The 21,826-nt window shown below is 44.1% G+C and overlaps 1 protein-coding gene across 1 annotated transcript in view; it reads right to left on the bottom strand.

Annotated features, from left to right (window-relative positions):
• LOC145345026 (synaptotagmin-like protein 2) overlaps positions 1 to 21,826 on the bottom strand; it is a 189,713-nt gene that overhangs the window by 97,793 nt on the left and 70,094 nt on the right. Inside the window, exons 2-5 of the mRNA XM_080192540.1 lie at positions 20,301 to 20,449; positions 18,479 to 18,590; positions 8,739 to 8,802; positions 7,898 to 7,946 (exon numbers count right to left, since the gene is read on the bottom strand). Coding sequence (XP_080048666.1) covers positions 7,898 to 7,946; positions 8,739 to 8,802; positions 18,479 to 18,590; positions 20,301 to 20,449 — 374 coding nt within the window. The remainder of the gene's footprint in view (positions 1 to 7,897; positions 7,947 to 8,738; positions 8,803 to 18,478; positions 18,591 to 20,300; positions 20,450 to 21,826) is intronic.

A 21,826-nucleotide genomic window follows, 5' to 3' on the forward strand; every position in this document is an offset into this window, starting at 1 on the left:
ACTGTGTTTACATGTCCAGTTGAGTTTCTGGTCAATGTAACCCCAAGAATGTTGACAGCGGGGGATTCAGTGAAGGCAACACCATTGAATGTCAAGGGGCAGTGGGTAGATTGCACTGGAAGATGGTCATTGCCTGGCATTTGTGTGGCACGATTCAAGAATGATTGACAGCTAGATTAACAGACCATTCCTTTGGTGGTTTCTTGGAGTACATAATATGTACTTTCCTATGTGTTTTAATTCAGAGTTACATAGATTGTTGGAAGTGTATTTTTCCCCATAATTTCCATTGCTGTTACATGGTTCCTAAGGACAATACCTAATGGATACTGAGTAAATGGCTATAGATATATGGTGGACATGGAGGTGGCACATGGTGGCATGGGGGATCTGAGGGATCATGGGGTGACATAAGAAATCTGAGGGCATATTGGGTGACATGGAGGATCTGAGAGGTCATGGACATGACATGGACAGTCTGGGGCATGGGATGGTATGCAAGTTGGTGGGATGAGGTAGCAATGGAGGCCTGAGCAGGCATATGGTGGCAGGGGGCTGAGGAGACATGAGGTGGAATACAGCATCTGAGAGAGTATGGGTGCCACAAGGGATCTTAGATGCAATGGAACAGACATGACTATAGCATGGGGATCTAAGGGGGAATGAAAGTTGCATAGGCATTCTGAGAGGCCCGTGACCAGTGGTGTGCCTCAGGGATCAGTGCTGGGCCCACTGTTATTTGTCATTTATATTAATGATTTGGATGAGAATATAGGAGACATGGTTAGTAAGTTTGCAGATGACACCAAGATTGGTGGCATAGTGGACAGTGAAGACAATTTTTTTTTTTGAGCGCTATGGGATCTTGATCAATTGGGGCAGAGGGCTGATGAATTGCAGAAGGAATTTAGTTTTGACAAATGCGAAGTGATGCATTTTGGTAGATAGAACCAGGTAGGACTTACTCAGTTAATGGTAGGGCACTGGGGAGAGTTACAGAACACAGAGATCATGGGGTACATGTTCATAGCTCCTTGAAAGTGGAGTCACAGGTGGACAGAGTGATGAAGAAGGCATTTGCCATGCTTAGTTTCTTTGGTCAGAACATTGAATGCATGAATTGGGACATTTTGTTGAAGTTGTACAAGACATTGATAAGGCCACACTTGGAATACTGTGTGCAGTTCTGGTCATCCTATTATAGAGAGGATATGATTAAATTAGAAAGAGTGCAGAAAAGGTTTACTGGGATGCTACTGGCACTTGATGGTTTGGGTTATAAGGAGAAGCTGGATAGACTGGGACATTTTTCTCTGGAATGTACGGGGCTGATGGGTGATCTTATTAAGGTCTATAAAATAATGAGGGGCACAGATCAGCTAGATAGTCAACATCTTTTCCCAAAGGTAGGGGAATCTAAAACTAGTGGGGAGAGGTACAAAAGTGTCCAGAGGGGCAATTTTTTCACACAGGGAGTAGTGAGTGTCTGGAACAAGGTGCCCGAGGTAGTAATAGAGGCAGGTACAATTTTATATTTTAAAAAGCATTTAGATAGCTACATGGTTAAGATGGGTAAAGAGGAATATGAGCCAAATGTGGGCAATTGGGATGAGATTAGGGGATTAAAAAAAGGGCAGCATGGACAAGTTGGGCCAAAGAGCCTGTTTCCATGCTGTAAACCTCTATGACTCTATGATGAGGGTGAGATGGGGTAGCATGGGGTGGAAGGCAGCATGGGTTTTCTGAGGGGTTAAGGGAGGGCATGGAGTGGAGGTGAGGGGAGTGAGTGGTGACCATTAAACAATGTTGATGGATGGGCTGCTGTGATGGAGCACTGAGACCCGATTCCATAGCCACATGCCTTTGGCATTCTAGGTGGCTCACAAAATGCACCTGATCTGTATGTGAAGAGACTAAAATGTTAAGGAAAGTCAGACATGAGAGAGGTTGACATTTCAGAAGGTGCAAAAATGAATTCTCTTTCCATGGGTGCTGTCAAACTGTTGAGTTTTTCCAGTATTTTCTGTTTCAGATTGTGGCATTCATAGTATTTCGTCTTTAGCAAAAGTAAACAGGTTGGGTTTTCCCTCGCCTGCCCCAAAATCTAACACTAATGCTATGACAACCTCAGAAGTGGTAAAACACGTGCACACACTTCCAACATAACTAAAGACAGAGCTCTAGCATGTCCTTAATGGAAATGAACTTGGAGATATCTTAACAATATTCCTTAAGTACAGCTCCTCACTAAGCCATAGGCCAACTGATGTCAGTTTAAAATACTATCCTTGAGACTCCTACAAAACTAGGTATAAAAATGGCCAACACTTTCAGACAGCCAGTCAGGGTGTGATGATCAAGTGACCCCTTGTAAAATTCAAATCCTGTAGCGAGAGAAATGTGTCAAGTGTTGTTCCTGCTTTGCTGGTATGACTTATTTAAATGGGATGTCTGCTGCATTTCCAGCAAAGTAACACTGATGGAATAGAAGCAGCTTAAAGGAATGTCCCAGCAAAAGATTTGAGAAAGCTGTTTTGGTTCATGTGCCTCATTGGCAAGCCACTGAAGTAGTTCCTAAATTTACTGCCATACACCCATTATCTAGAGGTTTTGTATTTGATGCAGACAAAGAACAAAGAAAATTATAGCACAGGAACAGGCCCTTTGACCCTCTAAACCTGCACCGACCATGTGCCTGACTGAACTAAAACTCCCGACCCTTCCATGGATCATATCCCTCCATTCCCACCCTATTCATGTATTTGTCAAAATGCCTCTTAAAAGTTACTATCGTTTCTGCTTCCACTACATCCCACGGCAGTGAGTTTCAGGCATCCACCACCCTCTGTGTAAAAAAACTTGCCTCATACATCTCTTTTAAAACTTGCCCCTCACACTTTAAACCTATGCCCCCTGGTAATTGACTCTTCCGCTCTGGAAAAAAGCTTCTGATTATCCATTCTGTCTATACCCCTATAATCTTGTAGATTTCTATCAGGTCGCCCCTCAACCTCCGTCGTTCCAGTGATAACAAACCAAGTTTCTCCAGCCTCTCCTCATAACTAATGCCCTCCAAACCAGGCAACATTCTGGTAAATCTTTTCTGTACCCTCTCCAAAGCCTCCACACCCTTCTGGTAATGTGAAGACCAGAATTGAACCCTATATTCCAAGTGTGGCCAAACTAAATTTCTGTAAAGCTGCAGCATGACTTGCCAATTTTTAAACTCAATACCACAGCTGATGAATTCAAGCATGTCGTATGCCTTCTTGACCACTTTCTCCACCTGCATTGCTACTTTCAGTGACTTGTGTACCTGTCCACCCAGATCCCTCTGCCTATCAATACTCTTAAGGGTTTTCCCATTTACTGCATATTTCCTATCCGTATTAGACCTTCCAAAATGCATTACCTCACACTTGTCTGGGTTAAGCTCCATTTGCCATCTCTCCTCCCAAATCTCCAACTGATCTATATCCTGCTGTATCCTCTATGGTTCGCATCGCTATCTGCAAATCCACCAACCCTTGTGTTGTCTGCAAGCTTACTAATCAAACCAGTTACATTTTCCTCCAAATTATTTATATATATTACAAATAGCAAAGGTCCCAGCACTGATCCTTGAGGAACACCACTTGTCACAGCCCTCCCTTCAGAAACATACCTTCCACTACTATCCTCTGTCTTCTATGACCAAGCCAGTTCTGTATCCACCTCTGATCCCATGCGACTTCACCTTCTGCACCAGTCTCCATGAGGGAAAACTTCACTGAAATCCACCTAGGCAACATTTACTGCCCTACCCTCATCAATCATTTTCATTACTTCCTCAAAAAACTCAATCAAGTTCTTGAGACATGACCTTCCCTTCACAAAACCGTGTTGCCTCTCACTAATATGTCCATTTATTTCCAAGTGGGAGTAAATCCTACCTCAATGAATCCTTTCCAATAATTTCCTGCCACTGACGTAAGGCTCACTGGCCTGTAAGTATCTGGATTATTCTTGCTATCCTTCTTAAACAAAGGAACAACATTGGCTGTTCTCCAATTCTCTGAGATCTCCCCTGTAGTCATGATGTGGAGATACCAGCGTTGGACTGGGGTAAACACAGTAAGAAGTCTCACAACACCAGGTTAAAGTCCAACAGGTTTATTTGGTAGTAAATGCCACTAACTTATGGAATGCTATTCCTTCGTCAGGTGAGTGGAGATTTCTGATCACAAACAGGGCATATAAAGACACACACAGTTTACAGAATACTGATTTGGATGCGAGTCTTTACAGCTAATCTGCTACAACTCTCCACTCACCTGATGAAGGAACAGCGTTCCAAAAGCTAGTGGCATTTACTACCAAATAAACCAGTTGGACTTCAACCTGGTGTCGTGAGACTTCTTACTGTGTGTACCTCCCCTGTAGCCAGTGAGGATACAAAGATTTCTCTCAAGGCCCCATCAATTTCCTCCTTTGTCTCCCTCAGTATTCTGGCGTATATCTCATCTGGGGACTTGTCCATCTTCATGTTTCTCAGGAACCCCAATACCACCTCCTTTTTGATCTCAGCATGACTCAAATTATCTACAAGCCCTTTCCCAGATTCATCACCCACCAAGTCCTTCTCTTTGGCAAATACTGATGCAAAGTATTCATTTAATACTTCGCCCATTTCCTCTGGCTCTACGCATAGATTCCCTCCCCTGTCCTTGAGTGGGCCAATCCTGGCTATCCTCTTGCTCTTTATATATGTATAAAAAGCCTTGGGATTTTCCTTAATCCTGCTGGCCAATGACTTGCTGGATTCCGGGGAAGTGCCGGTAGATTGGAAAACGGCTAATGTTACGCCGCTGTTTAAAAACGGTAGTAGGCAAAAGGCAGGGAATTATAGGCCGGTTAGTTTAACGTCTGTTGTAGGAAAAATGCTTGAATCTGTAATCAAAGAGAAAATAGCGAGGCATCTTGAGAAGAATTGTTTGATAGAGCAGACGCAGCACGGTTTCGTTAAGGGGAAGTCGTGTCTGACAAATTTATTGGAATTCTATGAGCATGTGTCTAGCGCAGTGGATAGAGGGGAACCGGTGGATGTGGTGTTTCTTGATTTTCAGAAGGCGTTTGATAAGGTGCTGCACAAAAGGTTGTGACAGAAGGTTAGGGGGCATGGAATTGGGGGTAAGGCATTAGCGTGGATAGAGGACTGGTTGTCAAATAGGAGGCAGAGAGTGGGTGTCAATGGGTGCTATTCCGATTGGCGGTTGGTGACTAGTAGAATGCCCCAGGGGTCGGTGCTGGGGCCTCAGCTATTTACCATTTATATAGATGATCTGGAGGAGGGAGCCAAGTGTAAGGTGTCGAAATTTGCTGATGACACAAAGATAAGTGGAATAGCAAATTGTGCGGAGGGTGTGGAAAGTCTGCAGAGGGATCTAGATAGGCTGAACGAGTGGGCGAGGACCTGGCAGATGGAATACAATGTTGGCAAATGTGAGGTTATCTACTTTGGTAGGAATAATGGTAGGAAGGACTACTACTTACAGGGCGAAAAACTGCAGCATGCTACGGTGCAGAGGGACCTGGGGGTCCTTGTGCATGAGTCACAAAAACCCAGCCTACAGGTGCAGCAGGTGGTCAGGAAGGCAAATAGGATGCTGGCCTTCATAGTGAGGGGGACTGAATATAAAAGTAGGGAGGTCTTGCTGCAACTGTACAGGGCACTGGTGAGGCCGCAGCTGGAGTACTTTGTGCAGTTTTGGTCACCGCACTTGCGCAAGGATATTTTGGCCTTGGAGGGAGTGCAGAGGAGGTTTACTAGGCTGATACTGGAGTTGAGGGGGTTGAGCTATGAGGAGAGGCTGAATAGACTGGGCTTGTACTCGTTAGAGTTTAGAAGGATGAGGGGAGATCTCATTGAGACATATAAGATGATGAAAGGGATGGATAGGGTAGAGGTGGAGAGGTTCTTCCCACTCAGAAAGGACAGCAGGACTAGAGGGCACAGCCTCAAGATAAGGGGGGGGGGGCAGTTTAGAACGGAGTTGCGGAGGAACTTCTTCACTCAAAGGGTGGTGAATCTCTGCAATTCTCTGCCCGTTGAAGTGGTGGAGGCTACCTCGCTAAATATATTTAAGACACAGGTAGATAGGTTTTTGGTAGGCAAGGGGATTAAGGGTTATGGGGAGAAAGCAGGAAAGTGGAACCGAGCCACTTCAGATCAGCCATGATCTTATTAAATGGCGGGGCAGGCTCGAAGGGCTAGATGGCCTACTCCTGCTCCTATTTCTTATGTTCTTATGTTCTTATTATGTTCTTTTCGTGACCCCTTTTAGCCCTCCTTACTCCTTGCTCAAGTTTCTTTCTACTTTCCTTGTATTCCACACTTGCTTTGTATATTCCCAGCCTCGTAGCATTGACAAATGCTTCCTTTTTTTTCTTTAACTTGGCTTACAATATCTCTTGTTATCCAAGATTCCCAACACTTGCCATACTTATCCTTCATCCTTACACGAATGTGCTGGTCCTGGATCCCTATCAACTTACATTTGAAAGCCTCCCACATGCCAGATGTTGATTTGCCCTCAAACTACATTCTTCAGTTTCTGTCTAATATTGTTGTAATTAGCCTTCCCCCAATTTAGCACCTTCACTTGAGGACTACACTTATCTTTATCCATCAGTACCTTAGAGCTTACTGAATTGTGGTGACTGTTCCCTAGCTGCTCCCCTACTGAAACATGGACCATCTGGCCAGGCTCATTCCCCAATACCAGGTCCAGTACAGCCCCTTCCCGAGTTGGACTATCTACATACCATTTTTAAGAAGCGCTCCTGGATGCTCCTTACAAACTCTGCCCCATCCACGCCCCTACTACTTGAAAGATTTTTTATATAGAGCACAGTTAGTAAAATTGCTCGTCTTTGAATAGCCATGGCCTCAAGTTTGACGTCTCATTCAGAAGAACAAAACAGAGTGTAAAAATTTCATAGCTTAGTAAATAACGCTCATTAACCAGCTATGTATGAGGATTACTCAATGTTCTATGACCATACTTTACAGCTATCTTTTATATTAGTGCTGTTTAAGCGTCTGGAATCTGGGAAACCAGCATCAGTATGGGAAATCCTGCCATCGATCTTACAAACTTTGCTCCCTAGTCTTCTTAAAATCATTGAATCTTAGTGCAGAAGGACGACACTTGGCCCATTGAGTCTTCACCAACCACAAATCCATCCATGCTGTATCCCCATAACCCCATGCATTTACCCTAGCTGGTCCTCTTGACACTAAGGAGCAATATAGCATGGCCAATCCACTAACCCGCACACCTCCGGACTGTGGATGGAAACAGGAGTACCCGGTGCAAACCCACACGGACATGGGGAGAACGTGCAAATTCCACGCAGACAGTGACCCAAGGCAGGAATCGAACCCTGGTTCCTAGCACTGTAGGGCAGCAGTGCTGACCACTGTGCCACCATGCAGCCCCATTTCTTTTCTTAATGAATAGGAAATCCATATAAAACTGGATGAAGGAACAAATGCCAGTTCATGGAGCCTCATCTTACAGAATTGAGACTAAAAACATTGTCGATATAAAAATGGCTAATAGTATGACAACATCAACAAATATAAATTTTTTTGGCCTGAGAAACTGTAAATGGTTCCACAGCTAGAAAATATTTGATATTGAGCTTCATTAGGTAAATAGGTAGTGTTCAAAGAATGAATATATGGAATGGTTATGGAAATAAGATAATGAGCTCAGATATTTCTCTTTCATATTGTTTGTAAAGCTTATTTTAAACTTGTACTACATTAAAGATTTGCACAGGAACATTCAAGCGAAGAAATTTAATGCTTCTTAAATTTATCTCTCAAAATAGCTGCACAGATGTTAAGTACCTTCCCATATCCTTGCTTCATCTTTTGGTTTATGTCTGTTTTCCGTTGCCTATATTTGGGGAAAATATTGAGGACAAAAAAATTAAATCAGAATGCAATCTGGACAAACAATTTCACCACCTGCATTTGCAATGACTCTTTTAACTTCTTAGATTTGTAGCTGTGTTATTGGTTTTGCAATCCACTGTCAGTTTCAGCAAGTTGTATTTATAAATTGAAAAATCAGTCAACCAATAATTCCTGTGCAGCAAAACTGACCAAGACACAGCCTCTGCAGTAACATTTAGACAATGTTTTGAAGGGAATGAATGGATAGAAGCATCCACATTTAAACAAGGGACCTGTATATATTAAAATAGTCCAGAAAAATGTATTTGGTCTTGATTACTAATCTTCAGAATTCAGCTGATTACATAATTTTTAAAAAGCAAAACTGCAGGGGTTCAGCGAGTCTTCACCTTTCCCTGGATTCCCAACATGCATTTAATTTTTCTTGAAATCACAAAGAAGGCTATCTCGCCATCAATTGCTAGGTGTGATGAGGATATTTCAAACCTCATTTTAGTTGAGGATAACGCCAACACAAAGATAATAGTTTTAACTCAGATTCCCATAAGATTCACTGAATCCCAATTTGAACCGTGCTGTCATAGGAAAGCTCATAGGGAAGGAATCACCTGAGGCTGCTGTCATGTACGTTTTAGCAGCTGGTTTACAGGATTTCACAGGCAGAAACATGGGAGCTAGTCACATTGGCGTCTTCTCAGCCAGGGTATTGTAAATGAGCTAGGCAGCATTTATTTTTAACTACAGCTAAATAGGTCAGGAACCTGATTCTAACCTGAAGCTGTGATCGAGACATCATCGCGTTTGTCCGTGGTATGGGTTCTGCTTCTTCTAACAGCCTGTTTAAAGAAAGTCAGAGTGGTAGCAACATTAAAGGAAATGCAAGACTTAGAACAATCTAAATTAAATTTACACCAGATGTGTGATATCATTTCTGTTTTTATAAATTTGGAACAATAGCATAAAAATTACTGCTGAATAGGTTAAATAGTATCCCTTTATTTCTAGGACCATGGTTGGAATCCAACCAATTATATAAGATGAGGCGGTTTCCTCTGTTAACCTGCCTGACACACATCAAATCTCAGAAGTTTCAACTGTAACAGATAGGGAGTGGTGAGGGGATAACTTTTCCCCTTTTTCCTCACCTCACAGTCATTCGCAACAAGATGTACTTTTTCAGAAGGAATATCTTATACCTTTTGAATGTTGTGACTTTAAAGGCTAGACACAGGCAGGCTTTCTGGTATGTTTAAATTGAAAGCAAGAACAAATGTTTATTTATGCAACACCCAAACACAACAAAACACTCACTCCCTCAAAGACACAGATTCGTAACAGAAGAAAGGAAGAGCTCCAGAAGTGACATATGCGCTTAGATTATTAATAGAATGGCAAGAAAAAGATCACATGCCCATCATTAGTGTTTTAAGATGAAAACACTGCAAGCCTGAAGAGAAATGAAAGTTGGGACTTTCTGGGTTTTCATGCATAGTTGTGGGTGGGTTTCTGCAGAGAAGAAATATATTCTTGTAGGTGAAATCAAATTAGCTCCTCTCTTTACTGCCTGAGCTGACTGTCTGTTTCGGAAGGGTTCTGTTCTATTAGCTGGGTGATGGCCCCTCAATGTTGTTCCAAGACTGACACGTTCTGGTCTGGTCATTTTGATGCATTTTGGTAGATTGAACTAAGCCAGGACTTACTCAGTTAATGGTATGGTGTAGGGGAGAGTTACAGAACTCTACTTGTTCATAGCTCCTTGAAAGTGGAGTCACAGGTGAAGAAGGCATTCAGCGTGCTTGGTTTCATTGGTTAGAACATTGAACACAGTAACTGGAATGTCTTGTTGAAGTTGTACAAGACATTGGTAAGGCCACACTTGGAATACTGTGTGCAATCCTGGTCACTCTATTATAGAAAGGATATTATTAAACAAGAGTGCAGAAAAGATTTACTAGGATGCTATTGGGACTTGATGGATTGAGTTATAAGGAGAGGCTGGATAGACTGGGGTTTTATTCTCTGGAGCGTAGGAGGCTAAGGAGCGATCTTATAGAGGTCTGTAAAATAAGGAGGGGCATAGACAAGGTAGATAGTCAATATCTTTTCCTAAAGGTAGAGGAATCTAAAACAAGAGGGCATAGGTTTAAGGTGAGAGGGGAGAGATACAAAAGGATTCAGAGGGGCAATTTTTTCACACAGAGGGTAGTGAGTGCCTGAAACAAGCTGCCAGAGGTAGTAGTAGAGGCAGATACAATATTGTCTTTTAAAAAGCATTTAGACGGTTACATGGGTACGATGGGCATAGTGGGATATGGGCAATTGGGATTAGTTTAGGGTTTTTATTAGAAGGGTGGCATGGACAAATTGGGCTAAAGGGCCCGTTTCCATGCTGTAAACCTGTGATTACAGAATCAATACTCCCATTGTGCACACAAATGATTCAATGTCATAAGCCATTGCCACACAATGGGGAACAAATACCAGAAGTTCATACTTGATTATGATAAATGGCTTCTCCACACTTGGGTTGTTAGGTTTCAAGTTTGCAGACACTGGTCCTTGTATTTGAGTTTCTGCAAATACCCAAACAATAGGAACTGTAAATTCCATGAGCAATCTTGCACCCTGACTGTCTTGTCAACAGATAGCTCTCGACAGGGATATTTACATTTCAAAAGTCATCTTACACCCCTCCCAAAGCCCCTCCTTAAACCCCAGACTTCATCTTGGGCCAAGGCAAATTGTCCATATACCATGCTGCATTTTATAAAAGTAAAAATGTAATTCTCTTCATATGCTCATGACAAGTGTGTGGCACAACCCAGTTTCATAACGAGCACGGGCTCACAGAATTAAACTGCACAGAATTTGCCAATAAATGGTATTGATTGGTAGTCTAAAGCACTGCTGTCACATCTGGAGATTATGTCCCCAAGTATTTATGGACAGATTTGCCCACATTTGGTGTGGAAGGGCTGAGAAGTATGCAACCACCAGCCAAATAGAGTCATATGGCCCGATTTTACCATTTTCATTCTAAGTGCTGATTCTGGGTGTAGTGCAGATCCGACTTAGAAATCTGCTTTCAGGTGTCCCCATACGCTGTCAGCCATCTCCAGTCCAATTCGCACTGTGGGTGGGGCTTAGCACTGCCGGAACAATCGGAGCTCTGAACTGTGCATGCGCAGTTAGAAAAATATTGGAAAAAGCGCTTCTGTGTCAGATCGCACCCGAGCTGCATAAAGTGGAGAAAACGGCCTGGGAACGAAAAGAGAGAGTGAGGGTATATCTCGGGGGAAGGGGGGGAGGGGGAGAGGGAGGTGGGTAAGATGTATCTCGGGGAGGGGTCAGATGGATCTCTGGAGGGGGAGCAGATGGATCTCTGGTGAGGGGGGCAGGGGGATCCGCTGCCACTCTGCGGGCGATCGGTGGGGGGAAGGGAGGCAGGGGTGGTGATCGGTCTGGGTAATGGGGGTGTGGATAAGGGAGGCAGTGATGTGTGTGGGTAGTGCAGGGTGGATAAGGGGAGCGCACACACACACACACACACACACACACATCACTGCCCCCCTTATCACCCCCCCACTACCCAGACTGATCGCCACCCCTGTCCCCCTCCACCCTCACCGATCAACTGCAGAGCAGCAGCAGACCCCCCCTGCCCCCCCACCAAAGATCCATCTGACCTGCCTCCCTCCCCCCTGCCCAATGACAACGATCTGACCTCACTCCCCTCCTCCCCCCTCCAACCAGAGAATGATCTGACCTGCCTCCACCCCCCACTCCACCACTGATCTAAGTCAGACAGCCTTGGAAACACTGAATGCACTCTTCAGAGGCTGGAGCACCCAACTCAAAGTTTTATTCAGCAAGTGCCTAAAAGTGCGGTCCGGATTAGTAAATGTGGTGGTAAAGGGGGAAATGTTGATAGAGTTGGGCGGGCAGTTCATTAATTCAATTTAAATGCAAATGCATTTAAATTGTCATTGCGCCCAATTTGGGCGCAGAACGGATCCCTGCCATTCATGAACGAGTGCAGATCGCGATAAAGGCCTCACACCCAACTTTACCAAGATTTTGCGCCTGAAAACGGGTGCAAATTGTTGGTAAAATCGGGCCCATGGAGTCTGAGAGGTTTACAGCATGGAAACAGGCCCTTCAGCCCAATTTGTCCGTGCGGTCAGGTTTTACCACTAAGCTCATGCCAATTGCCCACGTTTGGCCCATATCCCTCAATTTACCCATGTAACTGTCTAAATTCTTTTTAAAAGACAAAACTGTATCCCCCCTCTACGACTAGCTCTGACAGCTCATTCCAGACACTCACCACCCTGTGTGAAAAATTTGCCCCTCTAGACCTTTTTGTATCTCTCCCCTCTCCCCTTAAACCTATGTACTCTAGTTTTAGACTCCCCTACCTTTGGGAAAAGATGTTGGCTATCTATCTACCTCCTCTATGTCCTTCATTATTTTATAGACATCTTAAGATCTATAAGATCACCCGTAAGCCTCCTACACTCCAGGGAAAAAGTCCTAGTCTTATTGAGGCTCTTCTTATAATCAAATCATCAAGACCTTATAGCATCCTAATAAACCTTTTCTGTACACTTTTATAATATGCCTGCTCCTGTGATTTCATGTGGGGACAAGAGTGGGTGAGTGTTAAAATTGGCTCCTTGCAATCTGACAACGTTAATGGTGGAGGAACCCATGAGATGGCATTCTCCACCAAAATTCCACTGCTGCCTCCCTCAAGGTACCAACTGTATGTGGGCAAGTGACAGATATGCCGTACCATTTATGATATGGAATGCTGGCGTTGGACTGAGGTAAGCACAGTAAGAAGTCTCACAATACCAGGTTAAAGTCCAACAGGTTTATTGGTAGCACAAGCCTCAAGCTTTCAGAGCGCTGCCCCTTCATCAGGTGACTGGGAGTTCTGTTCACAAACAGGGCATATAAAGCCAAGTTATATTACCAAATAAATCTGTTGGACTTTAATCTTGTGTTGTGAAACCATTTATGCCAGATGTCAGACCCACAAGAGTCTATAGGCCAAATTCGTGGTTTGGAGAGCTCATAGTAGAGATTTAAACTGATAGCCCTTTCCATTTATTTCTTCCCCCTGACCTGCACAGATATTGACAAGACTGTTCAAATTAGCTGACCCTGGAGAATCTTCTGGAATCAGTCAATTTGATCTGGTACAGGATGGAAGTGCTGCTCCAATGTTAGGACAGAATGAGTTTTTGGGAGATATGCATATTTTCAACACCCCACCTGAATCAATATTATCTCTTGTAGATCAGTAAAAGTAGAAGAAGATGGCATTACATTTATGTGCAGAAGTATAATTATGTACGGGAGAAAAACAGAGTAGTTTCAAGTACAGAAAAAAATTGAAAAAATTGCTGCAAATATTTAACTCTTCAGTTCTTTTCTGCCAAGCTCCCCAACCCACCATTGTTCCCATCGTTCCTTAAAGTTAAGTTCTTTGATCATTTCTCTTCAGAAAAGGGCATCAAAACGTTATACCTTATTGTGAACTGAACTTTACCACCGGAGAGCACGCAAAGTGGATGGGGCCAGAAGCAGATCTAAAACCTGCTCCCATCTCAGTGGATGGCCAATTAAGGCCCTCCTAGCATGAAAGATGGAGGCATGGAGGCACGGTAGCACAATGGTTAGCAGTGCTGCCTCACAGTGCCATAGACCCAGGTTTGATTCCTGGCTTGGGTCACTGTCTGTGTAGAGTTTGCACATCCTCCCTGTGTCTGCATGGGTTTCTTCCAGGTGATTTGGTTTCCTCTCACGGTCCGAAGATGTGCGGGTTAGTTGGATTGGCAAAGTTAAATTGCCCTTTAGTGTCAGGACGACTAGCTAGGGAAATGCATGGGGGTTATGGGGATAGGGCCAGAGTGGGATTGTTGTCGGTGTAGACTCGATGGGCTGAATGCTCTCCTTCTACACTGTAGGGATTCTATGAAACCCACCTGCTGGTTGGGTTGACAATGTGGGCAGTGTGGGAACTAGATGGGCACCGGGTCCAGTGGGAAACCAGCAATGTTTTAAAATCTCTGCAAGCAGCACTCAGAGGCTGCCAGGTGTTGCACGGAGGCAAATGGAATTATGTGAAGAAAAGCAGAGTTATCATGTCATCAATACCTGGTGGGCATAGAAGGTGAGAGGGCAAGTCTATTGGGCACGCTGCAAACCACCTCCACTCCCCTCCACCACCATTTCTCAGATGACTGCCCTGAGAGTCCTGGAGGAGGTGGTCAGTGCCAGAGAACGGGTGGTGGTTTGTCCAATCTATACATCCTCAGCAGATATGAGTGTGATATGAGTGTGGTATGCCACCACAGAACTCCCTCCATTGGTCATGGTGAGGCTGCAGGTTCGGATGCAGGTAAGAGTTCAGCGCATAGATGCGAGTGCTGTGGAGAGTGCAAACATTGCGAGGTAGTGATCTCATCCGAAATGGAAATATTACAGCAAGAGAGCCCATTGAAATCGAGCCCAGATGGCACCATGCTCCTGTTCATTATTATCTCATCAGCCACCAAGCATGCACATTGACTATGAGATAATTGAATATACCAAAATGCTGCTTTCCTCCCACAGATGCACTATCCATCAGTGTCCCCAGTGACTCTGGAAACCCCCCTTTTAACCTCTGAAGAAGACATTACACTACAGCAGCATCACATTGCCTCTCAGAACCAGGAGCAGATATTAACATGTTGGTGGGCATTAGACCATTGGCTTTGCAGGTATGACATAGGGTTATAAGCACATCATATTGACCTGAGGAGCTTGAAGAAGCGGAGTGGTCCTAGGGTGCTGACGGTGGAAGTATTGCTGCAGACCCAGGACCATGCTTCATCTGAGGCAGGTGGCAAGGGTCCGGAAATGTCCATCTGGCAGCGGATGCTGGATGTGCAGTGGGGTACATGGGGGATCCTTGAGGTTCTACATGCCATGATCTCAGTCACTGGGAAGTCTACGTGGAACATGAACACTGTGTTGACTCTGAGCACCAGGCACACAGCCTCCTCCATTGAGAGAGTGGTGATTCTCGTGGAGAGACAATTTCAGGAACAAACCCCAGGGATTCCAGGGGCTGTACTGGAACTTGCAATCCAGCACACCACTGTGACCTCTGAAGGTCACTGCCAGTATGAAGGATGGATGAGGGGCTCTCTGCTGGGGACCCAACCCAGGGAGGGCAGAGAGGTCCAAACGTCCCTCACGCTGCCTGTCACCTCTGTGGGCTCCTCTCAGGGCAGTCCGGATAAGGGCACCAGCTCCACCTTCCCTCTACCAGTGGCCACTGAATCTGATGATGCCACGACATCTGAATGCCCTGGTACTGGACGCACTCTCCCAAGATTTGCCAGCCAGGTGATGACTGCCAAGGTCATTAGGACACCAGAACAGATTGCATCCAATACCACTGCCAACAAGAGTGAGGGGGGTGGGGGGGGTGGAAGAAGGGGGCACCAAGATGCAGCATCCACAAATGAAAGGTGAAGGCACCTTGAAGACAAGTGTTTGTCGAGGTTGACATTTCTGTTCATTATCTTGAAAATTGTGTTCAGTTTGGCAACAGTGTATGTTCTTTGTTGGTTCATTTACAAGCACATAAGAATTGATTTTGCTTGAATGGACTGAGTTTGTTTGATAGTTGCAATAGTTACCAGGCGCTGCCCCAGCTTGTAACTGTGTTCTGTGCAGCTGGACTTTGAGGTTGGTTTAGCACATTATGATTGTTTGTAAAAGAGACAGTATCATTGGCATCAGGAAACATTGGTGTCTCGGATGCCAAACTGAAGGTTTGCAAGATCGAGGCGTCTTTGGTGTCCTTGTCTCCTTGAAGATGTTTTTCATCTGCCTCCACATCCTCACCCAGTGCTTCCTGTGCTCTTCATCACACCCATCACTGGAGTCATCCTCCCTGGCCTGTGGAGCTGCCTCACTTTCCTCAGGCTCCATTGGGTCCCCCATTGCCAGAGACAGATTCCACTCTGGAGCGTCCGGCAACGCTCCCCTGATCGATCCAGGCATCTGAAGTCCATCTTGAGCAGCTTGATGATTTCCTCCACCACTGCCTTTGCAGAGGCAGGATACTGTATCTCTCCTTTGCCCCTGTTCTTTGGTGCCAGAGTGGGGTCACAAGAAACATTGTCAAGAAATAGCTCTTATCACCCAAGAGTCACCCATTCAATCAGGCAGGAGCCACAAACAGCCTTGGTACCTGTGAGTGACGCAAGATGTAAATATCATCGAATTACCAGGGTAACAGGCTTGCAGAATCCATGTCCTATGGTCGCAGACGATCTGCACATTGAGTGGAAGCCCTTACAGTTCCCAGCTCACCCACTGGCACCTTGATTGCTGCATGAGTGCCAAGCTATTACACCCTGGGTGTGGGGGAACCCAGTAATCACAGTGAACCCACTGGCTCTCTCCTCATCTGTCCAGTAATGGATAAATATGAGGATGTGTCTAAATGGAGTGTCAGTCATGAGCTTGTCACAACTATGTGCAATCTATTGGGAGACACCACTCAAATCTCCCACTGACCTGTGGAAAGAACCAGTGGAGTAGAAGTTAAGGGTCATTGTGACTTTTTAAGCCATCAGCATGAGGTGTCCCATCTCCACACAAGTGGAGATGATTTCTAGCCCAATCATGTGGCATATTGCTGTGTCCCAAAAGAGGCAGAGCCTCTTGCGGCACTGGACCTCAGACCCTTGGAGCTAGTTGGAGCACTGCCTCTGGTCGCAGGGTCATGGCATCTGCTGCGAACCCTACTGCATTGACCTCCCTGCACCAACTGAACCCATGCCTCTACTTTTATAGTTCTCTGTCAGGGATATTGTGTCTGCTGACCTGGCCTCCTCTCTTGCCTGCCTCTCTCTTTGTCTTCAGAAGGGGTCCCACAAGCTGAGTATATTATCCATATTAGATGAGATGCCCAAGGACCAGTGCCTTGCAAATCAGAGTGCTTCAATCCTTAAGCAGACTTTCCAGGGAAGATGTCACGAAATTCAGTTAGGCAGATTTGAAACGTTTCTGAAATCAAAAGAAAATGTGGCACAAATCTGTACTGACAAACTATCAAACTCGCAATGAGACTGGAAGTGTTGTGCTCTGGAGGCCTTTTATCCTGCCCTTGGATGAGAAGTTAATTAAAATGTGTTGGCTGCTCACCCGTTCTGCCCATACAACAACTGTAAAAATCACTCAGGCAACATAAAACCGCATTCTATTAGCTTCTCAATAGCCATAATTGGTGCTTTAAATGTCGGTGAGTGTGGATCCGACCTGCATGCGCTTCGACCTCAATATTGCACACATGCATGACAATGTCAGGAGGCATGCCCATCATCATTTCATGCTATTTTATGTTTGGTCAGCTCAAGTGTGCACCCAATCTCTGAATGTAAAATTCAGGCTTATGTTGCTAAATTCCTATGTCAATAAATGCAATAACTTCCAAAAAAAGGGAATAAAACCAATTTATAAATATGGAAGTAATATAGTAGCTTTCTACTTTCCCCTGGTTGCTGCTGATCCCTCTCACTATCCATCCATCCAGCTTCAAACATCCCATTCTTTGACCATTCTGGTTGCTGCAAAACCTTTTTCTCACCTATCTTCTGCTTCGCAGCCTTTCTTGCTCCCTAACCCAATCTGTCGTTGCTGCCTCTCCAACGTAGAGCCTAGCCCCCTCTCTGGCCTGTTCTCCCACCAGTTCTTCTCTTTGCTGAACTGCCCATTCCCCATTTTTTCCTTTTGCTGTTTCCCTCTCCAGTCAATGTCTGCATTTCAAATTACTGCCAAATGCATCAAGTGACCTGGCCCTTTAAGATCACACAGTTTTATTATTGTATCTGGGAACATTTTGACAACAAACAGAAGTCTAGCTGGTGAGAAGATTTCACAGATTGGTAAATTTACACCTACAGATCAGAACAAACCACAACAAAGTAACAGTCTTTAAAAAAAAACTTTTGATTTTTCCAAATGTGATCCTATCTTTCCACCACCCAATTGTACATCAAACATATTTATCAAGCCTGGACATTAGTATGAGTTGTTGTCACAGTCTGATGTTGTCCCACTCCTGCAGGGCATTGTGCCACGAAACAGGGGTTTTCTTTTTAGGAAGACTGCAAAAGAAGGCATGGCTTTCTTTCCCAGTCCAAAAATGTGCGGGTTAGATTGATTGACCATGTTCAATTGCCCCTTTGTGTCAGAGGGACTAGCAGAGTAAAAATGTAGGACTACAGGGATAGGAGCTGGGTGGGATTGCAGTTGGTGCAGACTCGATGGGTTGAATAGACTCCTTCTGCACTGTAGGGATTCTATGATTTAGAAAAATCAATTAAAAAATGAACTAAAGACAAGAAAGCAGCAGATCAAATTCTTCATCACAAGGAAACAATTTCCTCCTTTTTTTTAGCTCCTGAAATACAAAAGCTTTGCTCATTATGCATTTCCTACCTTTTATCTGACTTGAAGGCATCAGGCTCTGAAGAAATACCTTGATATTTAGGACTTGGACTGAGAAACACATTTGCATCCTTTGATGTCTTGACGGCAACTTCCTGAACATCTGCATATGAGAAATAAACAGTAATTTGTGATCAAATTTCTCATGCCGGCCATTATGTCTCAATTTATAAATGTGCTCTACTATGTAAAACAGATTTTCTAAAGCCAAGTAGCAGCCAAAAAATGCAAATGTAAAGCAATAGTGGTACAGAATCAATATCCAGTGATTAGATAGCAGAGAGGACATTGATCAATTGTTTGGGGTCATTTCTTATTTGGGTTTATCTTCATTCCCAAAATGAGATATATCTATGCATGTGTATTTTAAAAACAACTCTAAGTGATCAAAATCAGCATTTCATTTGATCAGAATTTCATTAAGCTCAGTTTTACCCTAGGATAAGACTACAACAAGTTTTTTTTTGCATATTTTGTCTTTTAGAATGAGATTAAAATTCTAAAAGTCAATACAGAAAATTGCCCAGATGTCAGAACAGATAGTCCACTGGCCCAACCATTTAGTTGATAAGCATAATGAAGATCTGAGCCCTACAGACAAGGAAAATTACATATTAATTCTTAGTCTATATTGATAGCTGACACGGCAAGAATAAGGCATTAAATTAGCTTCAGTGTTCTTGACTTAACGAAGGGAAATATTGGGCAGGTTTACTCACAGAATCTCTCCAAAGCAGAAAGAAGCCATTGGGTTCATGGAATGTGCATCAACAACAATCCCACTCAGGCCCTATCGCCATAACCCCCGTGTATTTACCCTGTTAATCTCCCTGAAACTAAAGGGCAATTTAGCATGATCAATCCACCTTATCTGCACATCTTTGGGCTGAGAGAGGAAAGTGGAGCATCCAGAGGAAACCCACACAGTCACAGGGGGAACATGCAAGCTCCACACAGACAGTCACCCGAGGCCAGAATTGAACCCGGGCCCCTGGTGCTGTGAGGCAACAATGCTAACCATCCCTTCTGATCAACATTCTTTCACTCCCGTTGCAAAAAGGTGAATGCAAGAATCTCTTGTAAGGTCAGGATGAGGTTTGCCTGAGATGCTATTATGGTACGATGTATTGGCATGTACTGAAACTAAAACGGGCATGCTCCTTATCATTTTCCATCATTATAAATGCTTGTGCTTGTTGGATCAAGCATTTGAAAAACCATTATTTGAATGTCCGCAGTAACAACAAAATTAATTAAAGACTTGCAGTTCTATATTGCCATCCATAACCATCAGGTATCTCAAAGGATTGAGCAACCCATGGAAAAGCAGTAGCAAATTTGTACACAGCAAGCTCCCATAAATAGCAGCATGACAATGACCAGGGGTAATCTATTTATCTGATATTGTGGTTCTACCAGGGTCTTTCGTTATATCATGCCTTCAACATGGCCCACACCTGCAGACCCAGAATCTGATGGCCTGGCAGCAATTTGGAAAACTGGAAATTTTGCCAACTCTGTACAACTGACTCGCAAACAAAAATCCTACCATAATCAGACAAAACGGGCGCTTAAACAAAACAGGAGATACGAGGAGGGTTGAGGTGGAGTTCTTCAGAACAGCTTTAAGGGAATGGAGGTTAACGGAGAGAGCAGTGTGTCTGAAAGCACAATTAAAAATGGTGGATGAAGGGAAAGCTCACATAATTTGGCCAAGACACCTCAGGCATCTTCAGGACTGTAACATAGCACAAGTCAACAATTACAGGGAGGAAACTAAATTGGAAAACAAATATTTTCATGGAAGATGTACCTGGTAACTTCTTCTTTTTGATAAATGAATTCTTCAGGATGTCTATTCCACTGGAAATCTCTCCGAAGCGTTTTGATTTAACTTCAGCAAACCATTCACCCGTCATCACCTTCAACTTCTTTGCATCAAAACTGGTGTTCTTCAGTTTCCTGCAGAGGTTTCATGAAAAACAAAGTTTTTTTGTGCTGTTGCATCTTACAATCTTATAGCACCAGAATGAAAACAGAAAATGCTGGAAACGTTCAGCAGGTCAGGCATTCAAACCTTTCATCAGGGCTGGGAACAGTTAGAAATGCAATCATTTTTCAGCAAGTGAAAGAGGACAGAGAGTGGGAGGAAAGAGCAAAAGACGGGGTGGCGAGCAGGAGAGATTATAAGATTCCATAGTGCAATGTCAAAGGGAATCGTCAGGACAAGTAAACAAAAGATGTGTCAAGAAGAGCTGTGAATGGCAAGATCACAAATGACTGCCGTCAAAGATGTACAGTGGGATTCTCTGGTCATTCACTGGCAGTGGGATTCTCTGGTCATGCCAGCAGCACACCCTCGCCCATGGGTTTCTCAGCAGCATGGGGTGGTTTCAACGGAAATGCCATTGACAGCAGCAGGACCAGAGAATCTCGCCACCAGCGAATAATACGCTGCCTTCTGTTGCCGCAAAACAAGTGGTTGGGAGGCTGGAGAACTAGTTGAAGGATCTTCTGCTGTTCCTTGAGCTTGCATTAAGTTTCTTCAGAACACTGCAGGAGGCCAAGGACAGAAAGGTCCAAGCAGAAGTGAGGGGGAGAATTATAGTGACAGGTGACCAGAGGCTCAGGGTCATACTTACAGACTGGACAGAAGTATTTGCCCACCCCACTGTAAAGGAGACTACAGTGTGAGCAGCTAGTACAGGATACTGAAGTGGACTGAGAATAATTAAATTGCTGTTTCACCAGAAAGTTGTGTTGGGGAGCCTTGGAAGGGAAGGAGAAAAGCATAGGTGTTGTATCTCCTACAATTGTACGGAAAGTTGCCGGAGGTGAATGTGGTGCTGGGAGTGTTTGAAGAGGGAACCAGGCTATCATGAAGGGATATGGGAAAGGGAGGGGCAGATGTGTTTTTTGGTGCCATCATGCTAGATGTGGTATAAATAGCAGAACATAGAGGGTGATGGGGTGAAAGGCGAGGTCAAGGCAAACACCATCATGGATCTGAGAAGGAAGGAAAAAGGTAAAAGCGGAAGTACATGAAACAGAACAGACACAGTTAAAGACCCCAATAACCATGCTGGAGAAGAACCCTAACTGTGGAAAAAGGAAGGCCTATCAGAAATGCTGGTATGAGAGGTTGCATTGTCAAAACAGAGAAATAGGGTGAATCAAATAGAGTCCTTACATCAAATGGAGTATCACAAAGCCTAGTCAAGGTAACTGTGTGTTGTTTGATTTTCTATCCTCTGAAATTGAGAGTGTGAATTCAAGGAAGGCAAGTGAAGAGTCAAAGGAGCAAGAAAATGGTGCAAATTGGAAAATCAAAGGTTTTCT

Source organism: Carcharhinus amblyrhynchos, chromosome 7 (assembly GCF_965287045.1).
Source record: "Carcharhinus amblyrhynchos chromosome 7, sCarAmb.v2.hapA, whole genome shotgun sequence".
Lineage (NCBI taxonomy): Eukaryota > Metazoa > Chordata > Chondrichthyes > Carcharhiniformes > Carcharhinidae > Carcharhinus > Carcharhinus amblyrhynchos.